General features: G+C 48.9%; 1 protein-coding gene across 1 annotated transcript in view; it reads left to right on the top strand.

The window, feature by feature from the left end:
- The window catches only part of LOC149431488 (uncharacterized), a 57,208-nt gene that overhangs the window by 12,546 nt on the left and 18,834 nt on the right, over window positions 1-25,828 (top strand). Inside the window, exon 2 of the mRNA XM_089665546.1 lies at window positions 24,941-25,329. Coding sequence (XP_089521672.1) covers window positions 24,941-25,329 — 389 coding nt within the window. The remainder of the gene's footprint in view (window positions 1-24,940; window positions 25,330-25,828) is intronic.

The raw sequence follows: 25,828 nt of genomic DNA on the forward strand, positions 1-25,828 counted from the left end.
TTCCTGATCACACGCAGCCCCCACCTTCCTGATCACACGCAGCCCCCACCTTCCTGATCACACGCAGCCCCCACCTTCCTGATCACACGCAGCCCCCACCTTCCTGATCACATGCAGCCCCCGGCCCCCACCTTCCTGATCACACGCAGCCCCCACCTTCCTGATCACACGCAGCCCCCACCTTCCTGATCACACGCAGCCCCCGGCCCCCACCTTCCTGATCACACGCAGCCCCCGGCCCCCTCCTTCCTGATCACACAGCCCCCACCTTCCTGATCACACGCAGCCCCCGGCCCCCACCTTCCTGATCACAAGCAGCCCCCACCTTCCTGATCACACGCAGCCCTCTGGAGAAGCAGACACTGAACACCGAGGAGGCGTGGCATATTACAGCACATGGACTCCCCCCGCGCTTCCCCTCTGCAGCTCACACAACTCAGATCTGTCCATCCTTCAAGTCCAATTCCCCACATTTCCCACTGTACTCACTGCACTCACTGTACTCACTGCACTCACTGCACTCACTGTACTCACTGTACTCACTGCACTCATTGTACTCACTGCACTCACTGTACTCACTGCACTCATTGTACTCACTGCACTCACTGTACTCACTGCACTCACTATACTCACTGTACTCATTGTACTCACTGCACTCACTATACTCACTGCACTCACTATACTCACTGCACTCGCTGTACTCACTGCACTCACTATACTCACTGCACTCACTATACTCACTGTACTCATTGTACTCACTGCACTCACTATACTCACTGCACTCACTATACTCATTGTACTCATTGTACTCACTGCACTCACTATACTCACTGCACTCACTATACTCACTGCACTCACTATACTCACTGTACTCATTGTACTCACTGCACTCACTATACTCAGTGCACTCACTATACTCACTGCACTCACTATACTCACTGCACTCACTATACTCATTGCACTCACTATACTCACTGCACTCACTATACTCACTGCACTCACTATACTCACTGCACTCACTATACTCACTGTACTCATTGTACTCACTGCACTCACTGTACTCACTGCACTCACTATACTCACTGCACTCACTATACTCATTGTACTCACTGCACTCACTATACTCACTGCACTCACTATACTCACTGCACTCATTGTACTCACTGCACTCACTATACTCACTGCACTCACTATACTCACTGTACTCACTGCACTCACTATACTCACTGCACTCACTATACTCACTGCACTCACTATACTCATTGTACTCACTGCACTCACTATACTCACTGTACTCATTGTACTCACTGCACTCACTATACTCACTGCACTCACTGTACTCACTGTACTCATTGTACTCACTGCACTCACTATACTCATTGTACTCACTGCACTCACTATACTCACTGCACTCACTATACTCACTGCACTCACTATACTCATTGTACTCACTGCACTCACTATACTCACTGCACTCATTGTACTCACTGCACTCACTATACTCACTGCACTCACTGTACTCACTGCACTCACTATACTCACTGCACTCACTATACTCATTGTACTCACTGCACTCACTATACTCACTGCACTCACTATACTCACTGCACTCACTGTACTCATTGTACTCACTGTACTCACTGCACTCACTATACTCACTGCACTCACTATACTCACTGCACTCACTATACTCATTGTACTCACTGCACTCACTATACCCACTGCACTCACTATACTCACTGCACTCATTGTACTCACTGCACTCACTATACTCACTGTACTCATTGTACTCACTGCACTCACTATACTCACTGCACTCACTATACTCACTGTACTCACTGTACTCACTGCACTCACTATACTCACTGCACTCACTGTACTCACTGCACTCACTATACTCACTGCACTCACTATACTCATTGTACTCACTGCACTCATTGTACTCACTGCACTCACTATACTCACTGTACTCATTGTACTCACTGCACTCACTATACTCATTGTACTCACTGCACTCACTATACTCACTGCACTCACTATACTCACTGTACTCATTGTACTCACTGCACTCACTATACTCACTGCACTCACTATACTCATTGTACTCACTGCACTCACTATACTCATTGTACTCACTGCACTCACTATACTCACTGCACTCATTGTACTCACTGCACTCACTATACTCACTGCACTCACTGTACTCACTGCACTCACTATACTCATTGTACTCACTGCACTCACTATACTCACTGTACTCACTGCACTCACTATACTCACTGCACTCACTATACTCATTGTACTCACTGCACTCACTATACTCACTGCACTCACTATACTCACTGCACTCATTGTACTCACTGCACTCACTATACTCACTGTACTCATTGTACTCACTGCACTCACTATACTCACTGCACTCACTATACTCACTGCACTCACTGTACTCACTGCACTCACTATACTCACTGCACTCACTATACTCATTGTACTCACTGCACTCACTGCACTCATTGTACTCACTGCACTCACTATACTCACTGTACTCATTGTACTCACTGCACTCACTATACTCACTGCACTCACTATACTCACTGCACTCATTGTACTCACTGCACTCACTATACTCACTGTACTCATTGTACTCACTGCACTCACTATACTCACTGCACTCACTATACTCACTGTACTCACTGCACTCACTATACTCACTGTACTCATTGTACTCACTGCACTCACTATACTCACTGCACTCACTATACTCACTGCACTCACTATACTCATTGTACTCACTGCACTCACTATACTCACTGCACTCATTGTACTCACTGCACTCACTATACTCACTGCACTCACTGTACTCACTATACTCACTGCACTCACTATACTCACTATACTCACTGCACTCACTATACTCACTGCACTCACTATACTCACTGCACTCATTGTACTCACTGCACTCACTATACTCACTGCACTCACTGTACTCACTGCACTCACTATACTCACTGCACTCACTATACTCATTGTACTCACTGCACTCACTATACTCACTGCACTCACTATACTCACTGCACTCATTGTACTCACTGCACTCACTATACTCACTGTACTCATTGTACTCACTGCACTCACTATACTCACTGCACTCACTATACTCACTGTACTCACTGCACTCACTATACTCACTGCACTCACTATACTCACTGCACTCACTATACTCACTGCACTCACTATACTCACTGCACTCACTATACTCATTGTACTCATTGTACTCACTGCACTCACTATACTCACTGCACTCACTATACTCACTGCACTCACTATACTCACTGTACTCATTGTACTCACTGCACTCACTATACTCACTGCACTCACTATACTCACTGCACTCACTATACTCACTGCACTCACTATACTCACTGTACTCATTGTACTCACTGCACTCACTGTACTCACTGCACTCACTATACTCACTGCACTCACTATACTCATTGTACTCACTGCACTCACTATACTCACTGCACTCACTATACTCACTGCACTCATTGTACTCACTGCACTCACTATACTCACTGTACTCATTGTACTCACTGCACTCACTATACTCACTGCACTCACTATACTCACTGTACTCACTGCACTCACTATACTCACTGCACTCACTATACTCACTGCACTCACTATACTCATTGTACTCACTGCACTCACTATACTCACTGTACTCATTGTACTCACTGCACTCACTATACTCACTGCACTCACTGTACTCACTGTACTCATTGTACTCACTGCACTCACTATACTCATTGTACTCACTGCACTCACTATACTCACTGCACTCATTGTACTCACTGCACTCACTATACTCACTGCACTCACTGTACTCACTATACTCACTGCACTCACTATACTCACTATACTCACTGCACTCATTGTACTCACTGCACTCACTATACTCACTGCACTCACTATACTCACTGCACTCATTGTACTCACTGCACTCACTATACTCACTGCACTCACTGTACTCACTGCACTCACTATACTCACTGCACTCACTATACTCATTGTACTCACTGCACTCACTATACTCACTGCACTCACTATACTCACTGCACTCATTGTACTCACTGCACTCACTATACTCACTGTACTCATTGTACTCACTGCACTCACTATACTCACTGCACTCACTATACTCACTGTACTCACTGCACTCACTATACTCACTGCACTCACTATACTCACTGCACTCACTATACTCATTGTACTCATTGTACTCACTGCACTCACTATACTCACTGCACTCACTATACTCACTGCACTCACTATACTCACTGTACTCATTGTACTCACTGCACTCACTATACTCACTGCACTCACTATACTCACTGCACTCACTATACTCACTGTACTCATTGTACTCACTGCACTCACTGTACTCACTGCACTCACTATACTCACTGCACTCACTATACTCATTGTACTCACTGCACTCACTATACTCACTGCACTCACTATACTCACTGCACTCATTGTACTCACTGCACTCACTATACTCACTGTACTCATTGTACTCACTGCACTCACTATACTCACTGCACTCACTATACTCACTGTACTCACTGCACTCACTATACTCACTGCACTCACTATACTCACTGCACTCACTATACTCATTGTACTCACTGCACTCACTATACTCACTGTACTCATTGTACTCACTGCACTCACTATACTCACTGCACTCACTGTACTCACTGTACTCATTGTACTCACTGCACTCACTATACTCATTGTACTCACTGCACTCACTATACTCACTGCACTCACTATACTCACTGCACTCACTATACTCATTGTACTCACTGCACTCACTATACTCACTGCACTCATTGTACTCACTGCACTCACTATACTCACTGCACTCACTGTACTCACTGCACTCACTATACTCACTGCACTCACTATACTCATTGTACTCACTGCACTCACTATACTCACTGCACTCACTATACTCACTGCACTCACTGTACTCATTGTACTCACTGCACTCACTGTACTCACTGCACTCACTATACTCACTGCACTCACTATACTCACTGCACTCACTATACTCATTGTACTCACTGCACTCACTATACCCACTGCACTCACTATACTCACTGCACTCATTGTACTCACTGCACTCACTATACTCACTGTACTCATTGTACTCACTGCACTCACTATACTCACTGCACTCACTATACTCACTGTACTCACTGTACTCACTGCACTCACTATACTCACTGCACTCACTGTACTCACTGCACTCACTATACTCACTGCACTCACTATACTCATTGTACTCACTGCACTCATTGTACTCACTGCACTCACTATACTCACTGTACTCATTGTACTCACTGCACTCACTATACTCATTGTACTCACTGCACTCACTATACTCACTGCACTCACTATACTCACTGTACTCATTGTACTCACTGCACTCACTATACTCATTGTACTCACTGCACTCACTATACTCACTGCACTCACTATACTCATTGTACTCACTGCACTCACTATACTCATTGTACTCACTGCACTCACTATACTCACTGCACTCATTGTACTCACTGCACTCACTATACTCACTGCACTCACTGTACTCACTGCACTCACTATACTCATTGTACTCACTGCACTCACTATACTCACTGTACTCACTGCACTCACTATACTCACTGCACTCACTATACTCATTGTACTCACTGCACTCACTATACTCACTGCACTCACTATACTCACTGCACTCATTGTACTCACTGCACTCACTATACTCACTGTACTCATTGTACTCACTGCACTCACTATACTCACTGCACTCACTATACTCACTGCACTCACTGTACTCACTGCACTCACTATACTCACTGCACTCACTATACTCATTGTACTCACTGCACTCACTGCACTCACTATACTCACTGTACTCATTGTACTCACTGCACTCACTATACTCACTGCACTCACTATACTCACTGCACTCATTGTACTCACTGCACTCACTATACTCACTGTACTCATTGTACTCACTGCACTCACTATACTCACTGCACTCACTATACTCACTGTACTCATTGTACTCACTGCACTCACTATACTCATTGTACTCACTGCACTCACTATACTCACTGCACTCATTGTACTCACTGCACTCACTATACTCACTGCACTCACTGTACTCACTATACTCACTGCACTCACTATACTCACTATACTCACTGCACTCATTGTACTCACTGCACTCACTATACTCACTGCACTCACTATACTCACTGCACTCATTGTACTCACTGCACTCACTATACTCACTGCACTCACTGTACTCACTGCACTCACTATACTCACTGCACTCACTATACTCATTGTACTCACTGCACTCACTATACTCACTGCACTCATTGTACTCACTGCACTCACTATACTCACTGCACTCACTGTACTCACTGCACTCACTATACTCACTGCACTCACTATACTCATTGTACTCACTGCACTCACTATACTCACTGCACTCATTGTACTCACTGCACTCACTATACTCACTGCACTCACTGTACTCACTGCACTCACTATACTCACTGTACTCACTGCACTCACTGTACTCACTGCACTCATTGTACTCACTGCACTCACTGTACTCACTGCACTCACTATACTCACTGTACTCATTGTACTCACTGCACTCACTATACTCACTGCACTCACTATACTCACTGCACTCGCTGTACTCACTGCACTCACTATACTCACTGCACTCACTATACTCACTGTACTCATTGTACTCACTGCACTCACTATACTCACTGCACTCACTATACTCATTGTACTCATTGTACTCACTGCACTCACTATACTCACTGCACTCACTATACTCACTGCACTCACTATACTCACTGTACTCATTGTACTCACTGCACTCACTATACTCACTGCACTCACTATACTCACTGCACTCACTATACTCACTGCACTCACTATACTCATTGCACTCACTATACTCACTGCACTCACTATACTCATTGTACTCATTGTACTCACTGCACTCACTATACTCACTGCACTCACTATACTCACTGCACTCACTATACTCACTGTACTCATTGTACTCACTGCACTCACTATACTCACTGCACTCACTATACTCACTGCACTCACTATACTCACTGTACTCATTGTACTCACTGCACTCACTGTACTCACTGCACTCACTATACTCATTGTACTCACTGCACTCACTATACTCACTGCACTCACTATACTCACTGCACTCATTGTACTCACTGCACTCACTATACTCACTGTACTCATTGTACTCACTGCACTCACTATACTCACTGCACTCACTATACTCACTGTACTCACTGCACTCACTATACTCACTGCACTCACTATACTCACTGCACTCACTATACTCATTGTACTCACTGCACTCACTATACTCACTGTACTCATTGTACTCACTGCACTCACTATACTCACTGCACTCACTGTACTCACTGTACTCATTGTACTCACTGCACTCACTATACTCATTGTACTCACTGCACTCACTATACTCACTGCACTCACTATACTCATTGTACTCACTGCACTCACTATACTCACTGCACTCATTGTACTCACTGCACTCACTATACTCATTGTACTCACTGCACTCACTATACTCACTGCACTCATTGTACTCACTGTACTCACTGCACTCACTATACTCACTGCACTCACTATACTCATTGTACTCACTGCACTCACTATACTCACTGCACTCACTATACTCACTGCACTCACTATACTCATTGTACTCACTGCACTCACTATACTCACTGCACTCACTGTACTCATTGTACTCACTGCACTCACTGTACTCACTGCACTCACTATACTCACTGCACTCACTATACTCATTGTACTCACTGCACTCACTATACCCACTGCACTCACTATACTCACTGCACTCATTGTACTCACTGCACTCACTATACTCACTGCACTCACTATACTCACTGTACTCACTGTACTCACTGCACTCACTATACTCACTGCACTCACTGTACTCACTGCACTCACTATACTCACTGCACTCACTATACTCATTGTACTCACTGCACTCATTGTACTCACTGCACTCACTATACTCACTGTACTCATTGTACTCACTGCACTCACTATACTCACTGCACTCACTATACTCACTGTACTCATTGTACTCACTGCACTCACTATACTCATTGTACTCACTGCACTCACTATACTCACTGCACTCACTATACTCATTGTACTCACTGCACTCACTATACTCATTGTACTCACTGCACTCACTATACTCACTGCACTCATTGTACTCACTGCACTCACTGCACTCACTGTACTCACTGCACTCACTATACTCATTGTACTCACTGCACTCACTATACTCACTGTACTCACTGCACTCACTATACTCACTGCACTCACTATACTCACTGCACTCACTATACTCATTGTACTCACTGCACTCACTATACTCACTGCACTCACTATACTCACTGCACCCATTGTACTCACTGCACTCACTATACTCACTGTACTCATTGTACTCACTGCACTCACAATACTCATTGTACTCACTGCACTCACTATACTCACTGTACTCACTGCACTCACTATACTCACTGCACTCACTATACTCACTGTACTCACTATACTCACTGCACTCACTATACTCACTATACTCACTGCACTCATTGTACTCACTGCACTCACTATACTCACTGCACTCATTGTACTCACTGCACTCACTATACTCATTGTACTCACTGCACTCACTATACTCATTGTACTCACTGCACTCACTATACTCACTGCACTCATTGTACTCACTGCACTCACTATACTCACTGCACTCACTATACTCATTGTACTCACTGCACTCACTATACTCACTGCACTCATTGTACTCACTGCACTCACTATACTCACTGCACTCACTGTACTCACTGCACTCACTATACTCACTGTACTCACTGCACTCATTGTACTCACTGCACTCACTATACTCACTGCACTCATTGTACTCACTGCACTCACTGTACTCACTGCACTCACTGTACTCACTGCACTCACTATACTCACTATACTCACTGCACTCACTATACTCACTGCACTCACTATACTCACTGTACTCATTGCACTCACTATACTCACTGCACTCACTATACTCACTGCACTCACTGTACTCACTGCACTCACTATACTCACTGTACTCATTGTACTCACTGCACTCACTATACTCACTGCACTCATTGTACTCACTGCACTCACTGCACTCACTGTACTCACTGCACTCACTATACTCATTGTACTCACTGCACTCACTATACTCACTGTACTCACTGCACTCACTATACTCACTGCACTCACTATACTCACTGCACTCACTATACTCATTGTACTCACTGCACTCACTATACTCACTGCACTCACTATACTCACTGCACTCATTGTACTCACTGCACTCACTATACTCACTGTACTCATTGTACTCACTGCACTCACTATACTCACTGTACTCACTGCACTCACTATACTCACTGCACTCACTATACTCATTGTACTCACTGCACTCACTGCACTCATTGTACTCACTGCACTCACTATACTCACTGTACTCATTGTACTCACTGCACTCACTATACTCACTGCACTCACTATACTCACTGCACTCATTGTACTCACTGCACTCACTATACTCACTGTACTCATTGTACTCACTGCACTCACTATACTCACTGCACTCACTATACTCACTGTACTCATTGTACTCACTGCACTCACTATACTCATTGTACTCACTGCACTCACTATACTCACTGCACTCATTGTACTCACTGCACTCACTATACTCACTGCACTCACTGTACTCACTATACTCACTGCACTCACTATACTCACTATACTCACTGCACTCATTGTACTCACTGCACTCACTATACTCACTGCACTCACTATACTCACTGCACTCATTGTACTCACTGCACTCACTATACTCATTGTACTCACTGCACTCACTATACTCATTGTACTCACTGCACTCACTATACTCACTGCACTCATTGTACTCACTGCACTCACTATACTCACTGCACTCACTGTACTCACTGCACTCACTATACTCACTGTACTCACTGCACTCATTGTACTCACTGCACTCACTATACTCATTGTACTCACTGCACTCACTATACTCATTGTACTCACTGCACTCACTATACTCACTGCACTCATTGTACTCACTGCACTCACTGTACTCACTGCACTCACTGTACTCACTGCACTCACTATACTCACTATACTCACTGCACTCACTATACTCACTGCACTCACTATACTCACTGTACTCATTGCACTCACTATACTCACTGCACTCACTATACTCACTGCACTCACTGTACTCACTGCACTCACTATACTCACTGTACTCATTGTACTCACTGCACTCACTATACTCACTGCACTCACTATACTCATTGTACTCACTATACTCACTGCACTCACTATACTCACTGCACTCACTATACTCATTGTACTCACTGCACTCACTATTCTCACTGCACTCACTATACTCACTGCACTCACTATACTCACTGCACTCACTGTACTCACTGCACTCACTATACTCACTGCACTCACTATACTCACTGCACTCACTATACTCACTGCACTCACTGTACTCATTGTACTCACTCTGTGCCTCTCACACCCTCAGCAGTCCTTCTTTCCCCTTCCAGTCTGATGTCCTCCTGCCTCCTGCCTGCATACTGTTGTAGCTTAGCTGGGACCTCTGCTTCTCATTGGTGCAGACAACTGTCAGTCACTAATAAGCCCATTTCCTATTGGAAGCAGGGAGGAGGACATTGTAGGTGGCTGGCGATAGGACAAATAATGATTGAGGCTCTGGGGCTGTGTATGGCTATACACTTGTATTCCCGTGTGCATGTAAATGAGTATGTACAGAGTATGGTACTCCCGTGTGCATGTATGAGTATGTACAGAGTATGGTATTCCCGTGTGCATGTAAATGAGTATGTACAGAGTATGGTACTCCCGTGTGCATGTAAATGAGTATGTACAGAGTATGGTACTCCCGTGTGCATGTATGAGTATGTACAGAGTATGGTATTCCCGTGTGCATGTATGAGTATGTACGGAGTATGGTATTCCCGTGTGCATGTAAATGAGTATGTACAGAGTATGGTACTCCCGTGTGCATGTATGAGTATGTACGGAGTATGGTATTCCCGTGTGCATGTAAATGAGTATGTACAGAGTATGGTATTCCCGTGTGCATGTATGAGTATGTACGGAGTATGGTATTCCCGTGTGCATGTATGAGTATGTACGGAGTATGGTATTCCCGTGTGCATGTATGAGTATGTACGGAGTATGGTACTCCCGTGTGCATGTAAATGAGTATGTACAGAGTATGGTACTCCCGTGTGCATGTATATGAGTATGTACAGAGTATGGTACTCCCATGTGCATGTATATGAGTATGTACGGAGTATAGACACAAGCTATGGAGGTCAGGTGTACTTTGTATTTTTTTCTTGCACACTTTACTCAGTGCTGCTTTATTAATCTTTAGTCAGTAGTGTGCATTGTGTCATAGACATCAATACATCTGATTAGAGATCAATACATCTGATTAGAGATCAGTACATCTGATTAGAGATCAATACATCCGATTAGAGATCAATACATCCGATTAGAGATCAATACATCTGATTAGAGATCAATACATCCGATTAGAGATCAATACATCTGATTAGAGATCAGTACATCCGATTAGAGATCAGTACATCTGATTAGAGATCAATACATCCGATTAGAGATCAGTACATCCGATTAGAGATCAGTACATCCGATTAGAGATCAATACATCCGATTAGATATCAATACATCCGATTAGAGATCAATACATCTGATTAGAGATCAATATTTATTTATTTATTTATTTATTTATCGAGTTTATATAGCGCCAAAGGGTTTGCTCAGCGCTGTACAATAGAGGGGGGACAATACATGAAACAGTACAGTAACATCAAACAGCACACGAGGGGTAAGAGGGCCCTACTCTTTCGAGCTTACAATCTAGGAGGGAGGGGGTGGAGGTGCAGGAGGAAATGGCTGTGGGGGATGGAGTGGTAGGAGGAGGGAAGGGCAGCGGCTGTTAGGTGAGGGTGGGGTAGGCTTCCCTGAAGAGGTGGGTTTTCAGGGAGCGCCTGAAGGTGAGGAGGGAAGGTGACAGTCTGATGGATTGGGGTAGTGAGTTCCAGAGGATGGGGGAGGACCTGGAGAAGTCTTGCAGTCGTGCGTGGGAGGAGGAGACCAGGGAGCAAGATAGAAGGAGGTCCTGTGAAGAGCGAAGGGTACGGGTAGGGTGGTACCTGGGAATCAGGTCGGTGAGGTAGTTAGGGGCCGTGTTGTGAATGGCTTTATAGGTCAGAGTGAGCAGTTTGAATTTAATGCGTTGGGCAATGGGGAGCCAGTGGAGGGAGAGGCAGAGGGGGGTGGAGCCAGTGGAGGGAGAGGCAGAGGGGGGTGGCAGAGGTGGAGCGGCTGGTGAGGTGGATGAGTCTGGCAGCTGAGTTCAGGATGGTCTGAAGCGGGGAGAGTTTGCACTGGGGTAGGCCGGTGAGGAGGGAGTTGCAGTAGTCCAGGCGTGAGATAATCAGGGAGTGAACGAGTAGTTTAGTGGTGTCTGGGGTAAGGAAGGAGCGTATCTTGGCGATGTTCCGGAGGTGGAGCCTGCATGTATTTGTGAGGGATTTGACATGAGGTTGAAAGGAAAGGTTTGAGTCCAGAATGACGCCAAGGACCTTGGCTTGCTGGGCGGGATTGATGGTGGTGTTGTTGGTAGTGATGGAAAGGATGGGGGGGGGGGCACGGGAAGGGGGAAAGACGAGAAGCTCGGTTTTGGAGAGGTTGAGTTTGAGGAAATGGAGCGACATCCAGTCAGAGATGTCGTTTAGGAGGTGAGTGATGCGGGCGGAGAATGTGGGGGTGAGGTGAGGGGTGGATAGGTAGATTTGAGTATCATCAGCATAGAGGTGGTAGTTGAAGCCGTGGGAGTGTATGAGTTTGCCAAGGGAGGAGGTGTAGATGGAGAAGAGAAGGGGTCCAAGGACAGAGCCCTGGGGGACACCAACAGAGAGGGGGAGGGAAGAGGAGGTGGCGCCGTTGTAGGAAACGCTGAAGGAGCGTTGGGATAGATAGGAGGAGAACCAAGAGAGAGTGGTGTCTCTGATGCCAAGGGAGAGTAGTTTATTAAGGAGGAGGGGGTGGTCGACTGTGTCAAAGGCCGCGGAGAGGTCTAGGAGAAGGAGGACAGAGTAGTCGCCTTTGGCTTTGGCGGTTAGTAGATCGTTGGTGATTTTGAGGAGGGCAGTTTCGGTGGAGTGTAGGGGACGGAAGCCGGACTGTAGTGGGTCAAGGAGGTTGTTGTCAGTTAGGTGGGCGCTTAGGCGATCGTAGACCAAGCGCTCAAGGAGCTTGGACGTGAGTGGCAGCAGGGAAATTGGTCTGAGGTTGTTGAGGTCAGTGGGGTCCAGGGAGGGCTTTTTGAGTATGGGGGTGATGTGCGCATGTTTTAGGGGGGAGGGGAAGACGCCAGTAGCGAGGGAGAGATTGAAGATGTGGGTAAGGGAGCAGATGAGGGAAGAGGGGGGTGACCGGAGGAGTTGAGAGGGGATAGGGTCCAGGGGGCAGGTAGTGAGGCGGGCTTCTGAGAAGACTCTGGTGACTTCCTCAGTGGTAGTAGGGCTGAAGGAGTGCAGTGATGGGGGGGTTACGGTAGGCAGGGCCTTGGGTGTGGTGGGGGGCAGTGCCGTTGTAAGGTCAGAGGAGGGGAGAGATGAGAGGGTGATGGAAGGGGGGAGGCTAGATGGGGAGGTAGACTGCAAGTTGACTATGTCCTTGCGGATTGCGTCAATCTTGCTGTGGAGATGAGTGGCAATCTCGTGGGCGGTAAGTGAGGTACTGAGTGGAGGAGGGGGGGGAGAGAGCAGGGAGTTGAAGGTGGAGAAGAGTCGGCGAGGGCAGTTTGAGAGGGTGTTGATCAGGTCAACGAAGTAGGCCTGCTTGGCGGCGTGGAGGGAGGAGGTGTAGGTGAGGAAGGCAGATTTGTAGAGGGAGAATGCATGAGGGGACCTGGTTTTGCGCCATAGTCTCTCCAGCGCACGACTGCGACGTTTGAGGCATTTAGTGTGGTCGTTCTGCCATGGTTGGAGCGGTCTGGGTTTGATGTTGCGTGTGGTTAGGGGTGCCAGAGAGTCTAGGGTGGCTGACAGTGAGTCGTTGTACAAGGTGGTGGCTAGGTCAGGACATGACAGTGGAAGGATGCTGTCGTGCAAGCGGTCGGCAGCCGAGTGGAGGGGGGCCGGGTGCAGGTTGCGGAGGTTGCGGCTGGTGATGGTTTGGCGCACTGGGGGGGGGGAGTTAGGGGAAGGGGAGATGGAGAACGTGAGGAGGTGGTGGTCGGAGAGAGGGTAGGGGGTGTTAGTGAAGTGGTTAAGGGTACAGAGGTGGGAGAAGACGAGGTCCAGGGTGTTCCCATTGATGTGGGTGGAGGATTGAGTGTGTTGTGTGAGCGCGAAGGAGGTGGTAAGGTGGAGGAGTTGAGAGGTAGCTGGGGTGTTGTCGTTGATGGGGATGTTGAAGTCCCCGAGGACGATGGTCGGTAGCTCAGAGGAGAGGAAGAAGGGAAGCCAGGCGGCGAAGTCATCCAGGAAGCGGGCTATGGATCCGGGGGGCCTGTAGATCACTGCGATCCTTAAGGGGGTGGGTGAGAAAAGCCGGATGCAGTGAGCCTCGAAGGAGGAGAAGGTTAGGGAGGGGGGGTTAGGGAGGACCTGGAAGGTGCTCAGCGGTGATAGGAGCAGGCCGACACCACCACCTTTGTGACCGCCCAGTCTTGGTGAATGGGACCAGATGAGACCTCCATGAGAGAGTGCCGCAGGGGAGGTAGAGTCGGTGGCCTGTACCCAGGTTTCGGTGATGGCTAGGAGGTTGAGGGAGTGGGAGATAAAGAGGTCATGGATGGCAGTTAGTTTGTTGCAAACCGAGCGGGCGTTCAGAAGTGCAACCGAGAGAGGGGGGATGGATGTGGGGAGGAGGTGCACAGGTATGAGGTTGAGGGGGTTGCGGCGGCTGGCGGGAGCAGGGGGGTCCCTGGAGGGGGGGAGAGGTGGTGAGGGGCCAGGGTTCGGGGAGATGTCCCCAGCGGATAGGAGAAGGAGAAGGGTGAGGAGGGTGGCATGGGAATGGGAGGTGCAGGAGCGTGTGGGTCTGGTAGTGGTGGCACGTGGGCCGACCGGGGAGTGGAGTACCAGGAGGAGGTGGTGAGTGCCGTAGTGGGGAGAGGGCAGAAGTGAAGAGGCAATGTAGAGCTGTTTTGGGGGGGTGGGCGGGTAGAGGGAGGCGATTTTTGGGATGGAGGAGAGGAAAACGAGGAGGAGAAGTGCAGGTGGCATGCTGGGGTGAGTGCAGTGCTGTTCGGGTCAGGGGAGGTGAAGGGATACGGGTCAGGGCGAGGTGATGTGGAGAGTCTATATCACCGTGGAGGAGTCCACTAGAGTCCTTCTGTAGGGGGAGAGTGGGAGTAGAGTCCAGCAGCTGGCTGGCTGCAATCTGTGGGTGCAGTATGCTGGCGTCCGAGGGGGCTTCAGTGGGTCTGGTGGATCGGCGAGTGGAGGGGACGTAGGGTGCGGTGTTGGGGGGCGTTGGTGTCTGTGGTGATGCTGGCGGCTCGGTGACTGGAGATTCGCTGGGTGGTCCGTGTCCGGGAGATTCGCTGGGCGACGTCTCGATTCGCTGGGCGATGTCTCGATTCGCTGGGCGATGTCTCGATTCGCTGGGCGACGTCTCGATTCGCTGGGCGACGTCTCGATTCGCTGGGCGACGTCTCGATTCGCTGGGTGATCCGGGTGTTGGGTGACCAGAGGTGGTAGCTGGGTGCTGGGTGTCCAGGGGTGGTAGCTGGGAGCTTAGACTTCGAGTTGCCAAGCAAAGGCCAGGAGATGGGAAGGACGGGAGAGTCCTCATCAGCAATGCATTGCAATATCTGGAACGGCATTAAAGACCCATGGTTTTTCGGAATCCCCTCGATGCAGGTAGCGGAGGTGCGGCGTTGTCCTGGAAAGGTTCCTGGTCTGGGGCTGGCTGGTGCAGGGTGGCCCGCAGGGTGCTGGGAGGCCTGAAGCAGTTCCCAGGCAGGGTCGCCGGGTGCGAGCAGCTGGGTGCCCCGAGGTGGCGGCTGGGTGCCGGGTGGTCTGGGGTGGTCCCAGAGCTAGGGAGGGCTCCAGGGAGACCGTGAGGCCGTACCGGTTCCTGGTGGTCCAGGGTGATCAGCGAGGACCCAGGGCTGATGGGGAGGGCCCTGGGCAGGCAGGCAGGTCGGCGGGACCCGGTGGGCAGAGCGGTGACAGTCCGGGTAGATGTCCGGCGATCCGGTCCGATCGCGGGTCGGGATCAATACATCCGATTAGAGATCAGTACATCCGATTAGAGATCAGTACATCCGATTAGAGATCAATACATCCGATTAGAGATCAGTACATCTGATTAGAGATCAGTACATCTGATTAGAGATCAATACATCTGATTAGAGATCAGTACATCTGATTAGAGATCAATACATCCGATTAGACATCAATACATCCGATTAGACATCAATACATCCGATTAGACATCAATACATCCGATTAGAGATCAATACATCCGATTAGAGATTAATACATCCGATTAGAGATCAATACATCCGATTAGAGATCAATACATCCGATTAGAGATCAGTACATCCGATTAGAGATCAGTACATCCGATTAGAGATCAATACATCCGATTAGAGATCAGTACATCTGATTAGAGATCAATACATCCGATTAGAGATCAGTACATCCGATTAGAGATCAATACATCTGATTAGAGATCAGTACATCCGATTAGACATCAATACATCCGATTAGACATCAATACATCCGATTAGAGATCAGTACATCCGATTAGAGATCAGTACATCCGATTAGAGATCAGTACATCCGATTAGAGATTAATACATCTGATTAGAGATCAGTACATCCGATTAGAGATCAATACATCCGATTAGAGATCAATACATCCGATTAGAGATCAGTACATCCGATTAGAGATCAGTACATCCGATTAGAGATCAGTACATCCGATTAGAGATCAGTACATCCGATTAGAGATCAATACATCCGATTAGACATCAATACATCCGATTAGAGATCAGTACATCCGATTAGAGATCAATACATCCGATTAGAGATCAGTACATCCGATTAGAGATCAGTACATCCGATTAGAGATCAGTACATCCGATTAGAGATCAGTACATCCGATTAGAGATCAGTACATCCGATTAGAGATCAATACATCCGATTAGACATCAATACATCCGATTAGAGATCAATACATCCGATTAGAGATTAATACATCCGATTAGAGATCAATACATCCGATTAGAGATCAATACATCCGATTAGAGATCAGTACATCCGATTAGAGATCAGTACATCCGATTAGAGATCAATACATCCGATTAGAGATCAGTACATCTGATTAGAGATCAATACATCCGATTAGAGATCAGTACATCCGATTAGAGATCAATACATCTGATTAGAGATCAGTACATCCGATTAGACATCAATACATCCGATTAGACATCAATACATCCGATTAGAGATCAGTACATCCGATTAGAGATCAGTACATCCGATTAGAGATCAGTACATCCGATTAGAGATTAATACATCTGATTAGAGATCAGTACATCCGATTAGAGATCAATACATCCGATTAGAGATCAATACATCCGATTAGAGATCAGTACATCCGATTAGAGATCAGTACATCCGATTAGAGATCAGTACATCCGATTAGAGATCAGTACATCCGATTAGAGATCAATACATCCGATTAGACATCAATACATCCGATTAGAGATCAGTACATCCGATTAGAGATCAATACATCCGATTAGAGATCAGTACATCCGATTAGAGATCAATACATCCGATTAGAGATCAATACATCCGATTAGAGATCAGTACATCTGATTAGAGATCAGTACATCCGATTAGAGATCAATACATCCGATTAGACATCAATACATCCGATTAGAGATCAATACATCCGATTAGAGATCAATACATCCGATTAGAGATCAATACATGTGATTAGAGATCAATACATCCGATTAGAGATCAATACATCCGATTAGAGATCAGTACCACGAGGTGATTATCACTCCCATGTGCGGGAGGCGTAGCCTTTTCTCCTCCTTAAAGGACCAATAAGCAGCAAGAAGGCAGCGCAGTGATGAAGAGCCGGCAGCAGGAAATGTCCTGTAACTGGCTGCTGTGAGTAAAGTGATTGTAAACACAATGTAAGAAATGAAGGTTTATACTTCTCTGCTGCGTAATCCCCCAATTGTCCTTGTTTGGTGTCACGACTAGAGATGAGCGAATCGAAGTTGGCGAAGTGGAATTAGTTTCGAATCCGAAAAATAGCCTACTTCGGACGCGCGAATCGAAATTTTTCCTAAAATGGCGGCGGACATGTGCGGCGACGGAGCGGGGATGTCTGGGAAGGCGCGCAGACAAGGCGCGCTGACCCATAATGCATTCCTTAATGACATGTGATCGCATCAGCCAATCAGCAGCCAGCCAGCCAGCACTGTGTAATGGTCGAGCTATAAATAGCGGCCATTTTAGAATTCTTCATTTGCCTGCAGTCATTGAACAGAGGCAGACCTGTCTGTACTAGGGACAGGGACAGAGTTAGGGCCACAGAAACGTTACTTGGGGACAGAGAAACGTTACTTAGGGACACAGAATTGTTAATGAGGGCCACAGAATCGTTACTTAGGGCCACAGAATTGTTACTCAGGGACAGACACAGAATTGTTACTGAGGGACACAGAATTGTTACTGAGGGCCACAGAATTGTTACTGAGGGCCACAGAAACGTTAATCAGGGACACAGAATTGTTACTGAGGGCCACAGAACCGTTACTTAGGGCCACAGAATTGTTACTCACGGACAGACACAGAATTGTTACTGAGGGACACAGAATTGTTACTGAGGGCCACAGAAACGTTAATCAGGGACACAGAATTGTTACTGAGGGCCACAGAACCGTTACTTAGGGCCACAGAACCGTTACTTAGGGCCACGTAAACGTTAATCAGGGACAGACACAGAATTGTTACTGAGGGACACAGAATTGTTACTGAGGGCCACAGAACCGTTACTTAGGGCCACATAAACGTTAATCAGGGGGACACAGAATTGTTACTGAGGGCCACAGAAACGTTACTTAGGGCCACATAATTGTTACTCAGGGACAGACACAGAATTGTTACTCAGGGACACAGAATTGTTACTCAGGGACACAGAATTGTTACTGAGGGACACAGAATCGTTACTTAGGGCCACAGAATTGTTACTCAGGGACACAGAATTGTTACTCAGGGACAGACACAGAATTGTTACTCAGGGACACAGAATTGTTACTCAGGGACACAGAATTGTTACTCAGGGACACATAATCGTTTAATTAAAGAGTATGTCAGACAACACGCAGAGGAGGCAATGTTTTAGGAGCGAGCAGACGTGGCAGCAGAGGAAGGGGTCGAGGCAGCACTAGTCGCAGCCAGAGGCCAGTGCTCCCGGTGTCATCCAGCGGTCGTGTCTCCACCGACAACCCTGCCGTCATTGATTGGTTGGCTCGGTCGTCTTCCTCTTCCCAGGTCACCTCTGACACCTACAGCCAACGGTCGGTGGGTACGTCAGACACAACCGTTAGTTGGCATGGCCCGGGAGCAAGCCCACTGAAATCACGTGTCCTCTACCTGCCCCTGTCCTTTGGTGTTCCCTCACCAAGCGAAGTATCGCATGCTGTGGGCTCAGCCCCACTGTACAGTGAGGAAGAGCTAACAGAGGGCGGTCAGGAACGGGGGGAGACATCCGCCTCTTCAGCAGCCAGGCGAAGAAGTAGTGGCGAGGAGAGTGGCTCGGTAGCCGGTCTAGAGACAGGTCTGTCTCCTGACCCACACGCAGCCGAGGGGGCTAGTAGTGAGGCGGAGACCCTAATTGATGATGATGAGGCTGATCGCACTTGGCAGCCTCGTCGTCATCAGGCAATTTCTTCCGCATCATCAGGAGAAGAGGGTGGCAGCTTGGCAGTGAGCGAAACAGTCGGTGGGTTGCCCAGGAGGCAGCAGGGTCGCAGCAGTGTCAGTGGAGCCAAACAGCCACGGAGTAGAGCACCAGCTCCACTGCAGCCTACCACCACGGCCAGTAGTGGTGCCGGTGTGCACGGAGGAAGCAGCAGTCAGCCAGTGAGGAGTAGCGGGGGCAAAGTTTCCTACTCGGCGGTGTGGCAATTTTTCGTCAAGCCGCCCGAGGAAGTAAACGTAGCTGTATGTCGACTATGTGGCTAGAAAGTCAAGCGTGGCCAGGGGGCCCATGTTGGGACTACAGCGTTGCGGCAGCATATGCAGCGTCGCCATTTGGTGGCCTGGGAAAACCGTGATAAAGATACGGCGGTTCTGCCTGCCCCAGCCCCCGCTCCATCACCCGCTCCGTTACTTGCTCCGTCACCCGACGTCAATCGCCCTCCATCAGCCAGTCAAGGCTCCAACACCTCTGCTGAGGGGAGTTGTCGCTCGTTGGCATCTTCCGCTCGTTCAGATGCTCCTTCTCCTGCTACTCCTCTTCTCGGATTCCGTCAGCAGTCTTTCTTGGAATCCGTATCCAAGAGACAACAGTTTGCGAGCACGCACCCGACGGTGCAAAAGCTGAACGTCCTCCTGTCCAAGTTGCTGGTGCTGCAGTCCCTCCCTTTCCAAGTGGTGGACTCAGCACCTTTCAGAGAAATGATGGCTTGTGCCGCGCCGCGGTGGAGAGTGCCAAGCCGTCATTTCTTCGCCATAAAGGCAGTGCCAGCCCTGCATTCACATGTAGAAGAGATGGTGGGCCAGTCTTTGAGCATGTTGGTCTCTGCCAAAGTGCACGGCAGCGCCGACGTGTGGAGCTGTAACTACGGTCAGGGACAGTACATGTCATTTACGGCCCACTGGGTGAACGTGGTGCCATCACAGCCGCACCAGCAACTTGGACAGGTCACGACGCTTTTGCCTCCACGTTTGCACGTCCTTGGTCCAGCAAAGATGTCCGCCTCTACCACCTCTTCTTCCGCCGTGTCCTCAGCCGCCACCCCCGTGCCAAGTCCCATTACCCGACCGGCATATCACATGTGCAGGGCGCAACGGTGTCACGCTGTGCTGCACCTGGTATGCCTTGGTGAACGTAGTCACACAGGGGAGGAACTTCTGAGTGTAATGAACAGAGAAATCGACAGATGGCTGTCTCCGCGCAAACTCAAAATCGGAACCATGTTGACCGACAACGGAAAGAACATGGTGTCTGCTCTGCGTCAAGGAAGGTTGTGCCATGCGCCATGCATGGCTCACGTGTTCAATCTGGTTGTCAAGCGGTTCCTAAAATCCACCATCCCACTGCAAGACATCCTTAAAATGTCACGTAAACTTTGCATGCATTTCAGCCATTCCTACAGCGCAAAGAACACCCTCCTTGAGCTGCAGCGGCAGAACGGAATTCCACAGCATCGCCTGATCTGCGACGTTGCAACAAGGTGGAATTCAACCCTACACATGTTAGACCGCCTTTACGAGCAGCGAAAGGCCATCACCGATTTCCTGATGTTACAAGCGGATAAAGGTACTCCCCTGTGTAACTTAGATGTCAGCCATTGGCAGCTCATGCGTGACACCTGCCGCTTGCTCAGGCCCTTTGAGGAGGCCACGCTATTCGTGAGTCGGCAGGACTATGGGATGAACGACGTCATTCCTCTGTTGCACGTCCTGGAACAAATGCTGTTAACAATGGCTGGTCAGGGTGCGGTAGACGTGGCGCACAGATCTCAACGCCACATGACCCCTGTGGGGGCAGGACAGGAAGAAGAGGAGGAGGTAGAGGAGGACATTGGTGCTCAGGAATTATTGAGTGAAATGGGTGGTTTTTCCACTCAGCGGACAGGAGTGGAGGAGCAGGAGCATCTGGTAGAGGAGGAGGAGGAGGAGACAGAGGACCCAGACGCACCGTGGCAGTATGCTGTGGAGATGGAGGCAGGGAGTCCCTCGCATTCCTTGGCACAAATGGCCCATAGCATGCTCGGTTGCTTGCGTAGCGACAGCCGAATAATAACCATCAGACAGAGGGATGACTTTTGGCTGTCCACCTTGTTGGACCCTCGCTACCGGTCCAAAATGGTGGCCTTTTTCACACCTGCTGAGAGGGAGGCCAAAATTACGTACTATAAAAACCACCTATGTAGTCAGTTGGTCTCTGCCTTTCTGCGCCAACGTCCATCCTCAGACACTGTGGGCCCTGTGCGCTCGCGTTCCGCTGGCATGGCAGCAGGGGAGGGGTGGGGTGGTAGGAGCAGTGGCAGCACCACCAGCAGCGGCTGCCTCAGTCTGCAGTCGATGATGAGTAGCTTTCTTCACCAGCGCAGTGAGGAAACTACTAACCAGCCGCAGCAGCAGCAGCAGCAGCAGCATCAGGTGGACCTGGAGCAGGAGCTCAAACAACAGGCTTGGGCCTACTTGGACAGCACCCTGCCAACCGAGGTAGACAATCCCCTTGACTACTGGGCAACGAAACTTGACCTTTGGCCCCAACTAGCTGAATTTGCCCTTGAAAGGCTGTCATGCCCGGCCAGTAGCGTGGCATCGGAGCGCGTGTTTAGTGCGGCAGGAGGTATTGTAACTCCGCGGAGGACACGACTGTCCACCCAAAGTGTGGAGAGACTCACGTTTGTGAAAATGAATCAGGCATGGATTAGTCTGGATTTCAAACCACCAGTTCCTGACACAACTGACTAAATCCGCCATGAATCATGCCTCAAACATGTGCCACTTTCAGGTCTCCTCACACTGCTGGTGTGTTCCATTTTTTGTCATAGGGTGCTGGCAGATTACGGGCCTCCCATAGCTGCTGCCAGGCCCCTAATCTGCCATGGGCCCCTGTACCGCCTCCTCATGCTGCTGCCAGGTCCAGAGTCTCTCATGGGTCCCTGTACGGCCTCCCATTGCTGCTGTCTCCATCGCCACACTCTGCCATGTGCCACTTTCAGGTCTCCTCACACTGCTGGTGTGTTGAATTTTTTGACATAGGGTGCTGGCAGATTACGGGCCTCCTATAGCTGCTGCCAGGCCCCTAATCTGCCATGGGCCCCTGTACCGCCTCCTCATGCTGCTGCCAGGTCCACAGTCTCTCATGGGTCCCTGTACGGCCTCCCATTGCTGCTGTCTCCATCGCCACACTCTGCCATGTGCCACTTTCAGGTCTCCTCACACACTGCTGGTGTGTTCCATTTTTTGTCATAGGGTGCTGGCAGATTACGGGCCTCCTATAGCTGCTGCCAGGCCCCTAATCTGCCATGGGCCCCTATATACCGCCTCCTCATGCTGCTGCCAGGCCTGTAATCTGCCATGGGCCCCGGTACCGCCTGGTCACGCTGCTGCTGGGCCCACAGTGTGACATGGGTCCTTGTACCGCCTCCCATTGCTCCCACTCTGCCATGTGCCACTTTCAGGTCTCCTCACGCTCCTGCTGGTTTCCATTTTGTCATAGGGTGCTGTATGGCCTCCCATTGCTGCTGCCTCCACCGCCACACTGTGGCTCCAAACACTGGTTTTGGCCCCGTGACTGGCCAAATGAGTGAAGTGTGCGGTGATTCTAAGATCGACGGCACTCATCTGCATGTCATACTGACTGACAGTATTATTTCTCTTCCCCAGCAGACTCCAAGGGCATTTAAATTAAAGGTACAGTGTTCTGCACTAATATAAAGGCTCTCTGAAGCCTAGAAACACCCTTTTATAAGTTAAATTCGCAGCGAATATATTCGACTCGAATCGAATATTTTCCACGAATTCGCCGAATCAGTCGAATCGAATTTTTGAATACTTCGCTCATCTCTACTCATGGCTCCTCGTGTTCTCAGTGCGCTTCCTACGGTGGGACACCTGCAGGCTCAATCCTGAGCCGCTGTGTCAATTGACAGACTCCGGCTCCACCATCCCTCAATCTCCCTTCACTGGCTGTGATTGATAACAGACTCCGGCTCCACCATCCCTCAATCTCCCTTCACTGGCTGTGATTGATGACAGACTCCGGCTCCACCATCCCTCAATCTCCCTTCACTGGCTGTGATTGATGACAGACTCCGGCTCCACCATCCCTCAATCTCCCTTCACTGGCTGTGATTGATGACAGACTCCGGCTCCACCATCCCTCAATCTCCCTTCACTGGCTGTGATGACAGAAGGAGCAGCTGCCTCAGCAAAGCCTGTTAGACCTGGAAGTCAGAAGAGAAAGCCGCTATACAGACATATGGCGCTGGATGAAGTGTAACAAGGGGAGTGAGGGGGCGGTAATATCACATAAACATTCATCACCTTAATGCAGGAAAAATTGTTTAGACTTTACAATCACTTAAAGCCCAACTCCAGGCAAAACAAATATTACGGAGGGGCTGCGAGGGGTAACTACCCGTGTCTGTCTAGTGGTGACAGATATACTTACCTGATCTTTTAATTCTCCCCGCAGCTCGTGCACCTCCACCCCCCATGATCTAGTGTTCTTCAGTAGTGAACTGGTCCTGATGTCAGCAAGCCCATAGACCTGCAGGAAATGAGGATGTCAAGAATAGTCCACTGTTGGATCGCGGGGGGGAGAGCCATTTGCAGTATTGGAGGATCAGCTGAGTTTAAGCTTTGTTTCTCCCCTGCAGAAGCTGTTAACCCTTCCAGGCCAAGCCAAGCCAAGCCAAGCCCGGCCAAGCCCAGCCAAGCCAGGCCAAGCCAAGCCAAGCCAAGCCCGGCCAAGCCAAGCCAAGCCAGGCCAAGCCAAGCCAAGCCAAGCCAAGCCAAGCCAGGCCAAGCCCAGCCAAGCCAAGCCAAGCCAGGCCAAGCCCAGCAAAGCCAAGCCAAGCCAAGCCCAGCAAAGCCAAGCCCGGCCAAGCCAAGCCAAGCCAGGCCAAGCCAAGCCAGGCCAAGCCCAGCCAAGCCAGGCCAAGCCCAGCAAAGCCAAGCCAAGCCCGGCCCAGCAAAGCCAAGCCCAGCCAAGCCAGGCCAAGCCAAGCCCAGCCAAGCCCAGCAAAGCCAAGCCCAGCCAAGCCAGGCCAGGCCAAGCCAAGCCCAGCAAAGCTCCTCTGCATAGGAATTGCTTTCTTTTTTAAGGACAGTTAATGCATTGCTGCCCCCACTGGTGTAGTATTGTCACTGCGGCCTCTGCTGCACCTTCATTGGTTTAAGTTGGTTTCACTCAAAAAAATAAGTAAAATGGTTTCATTATCTTATAATTAACTAACTTAATAAACTCCAATAAGACGGCAGATTTCTGATATCTGAGAAACATCAACAAATATATCAACTTGGCAAAGCTACTGGATTTTACAGTAATCTGTGTCTGCAGTCTCTGGTCATCTCCTGTACTGTGTCCGCAGTCTCTGGTCATCTCCTGTACTGTGTCTGCAGTCTCTGGTCATCTCCTGTACTGTGTCCGCAGTCTCTGGTCATCTCCTGTACTGTGTCCGCAGTCTCTGGTCATCTCCTGTACTGTGTCCGCAGTCTCTGGTCATCTCCTGTACTGTGTCCGCAGTCTCTGGTCATCTCCTGTA

The sequence above is a fragment of the Staurois parvus genome, unplaced genomic scaffold (assembly GCF_062004578.1).
Source record: "Staurois parvus isolate SC_StPar_1 unplaced genomic scaffold, SC_StPar_1.0 ptg002236l, whole genome shotgun sequence".
NCBI lineage: Eukaryota > Metazoa > Chordata > Amphibia > Anura > Ranidae > Staurois > Staurois parvus.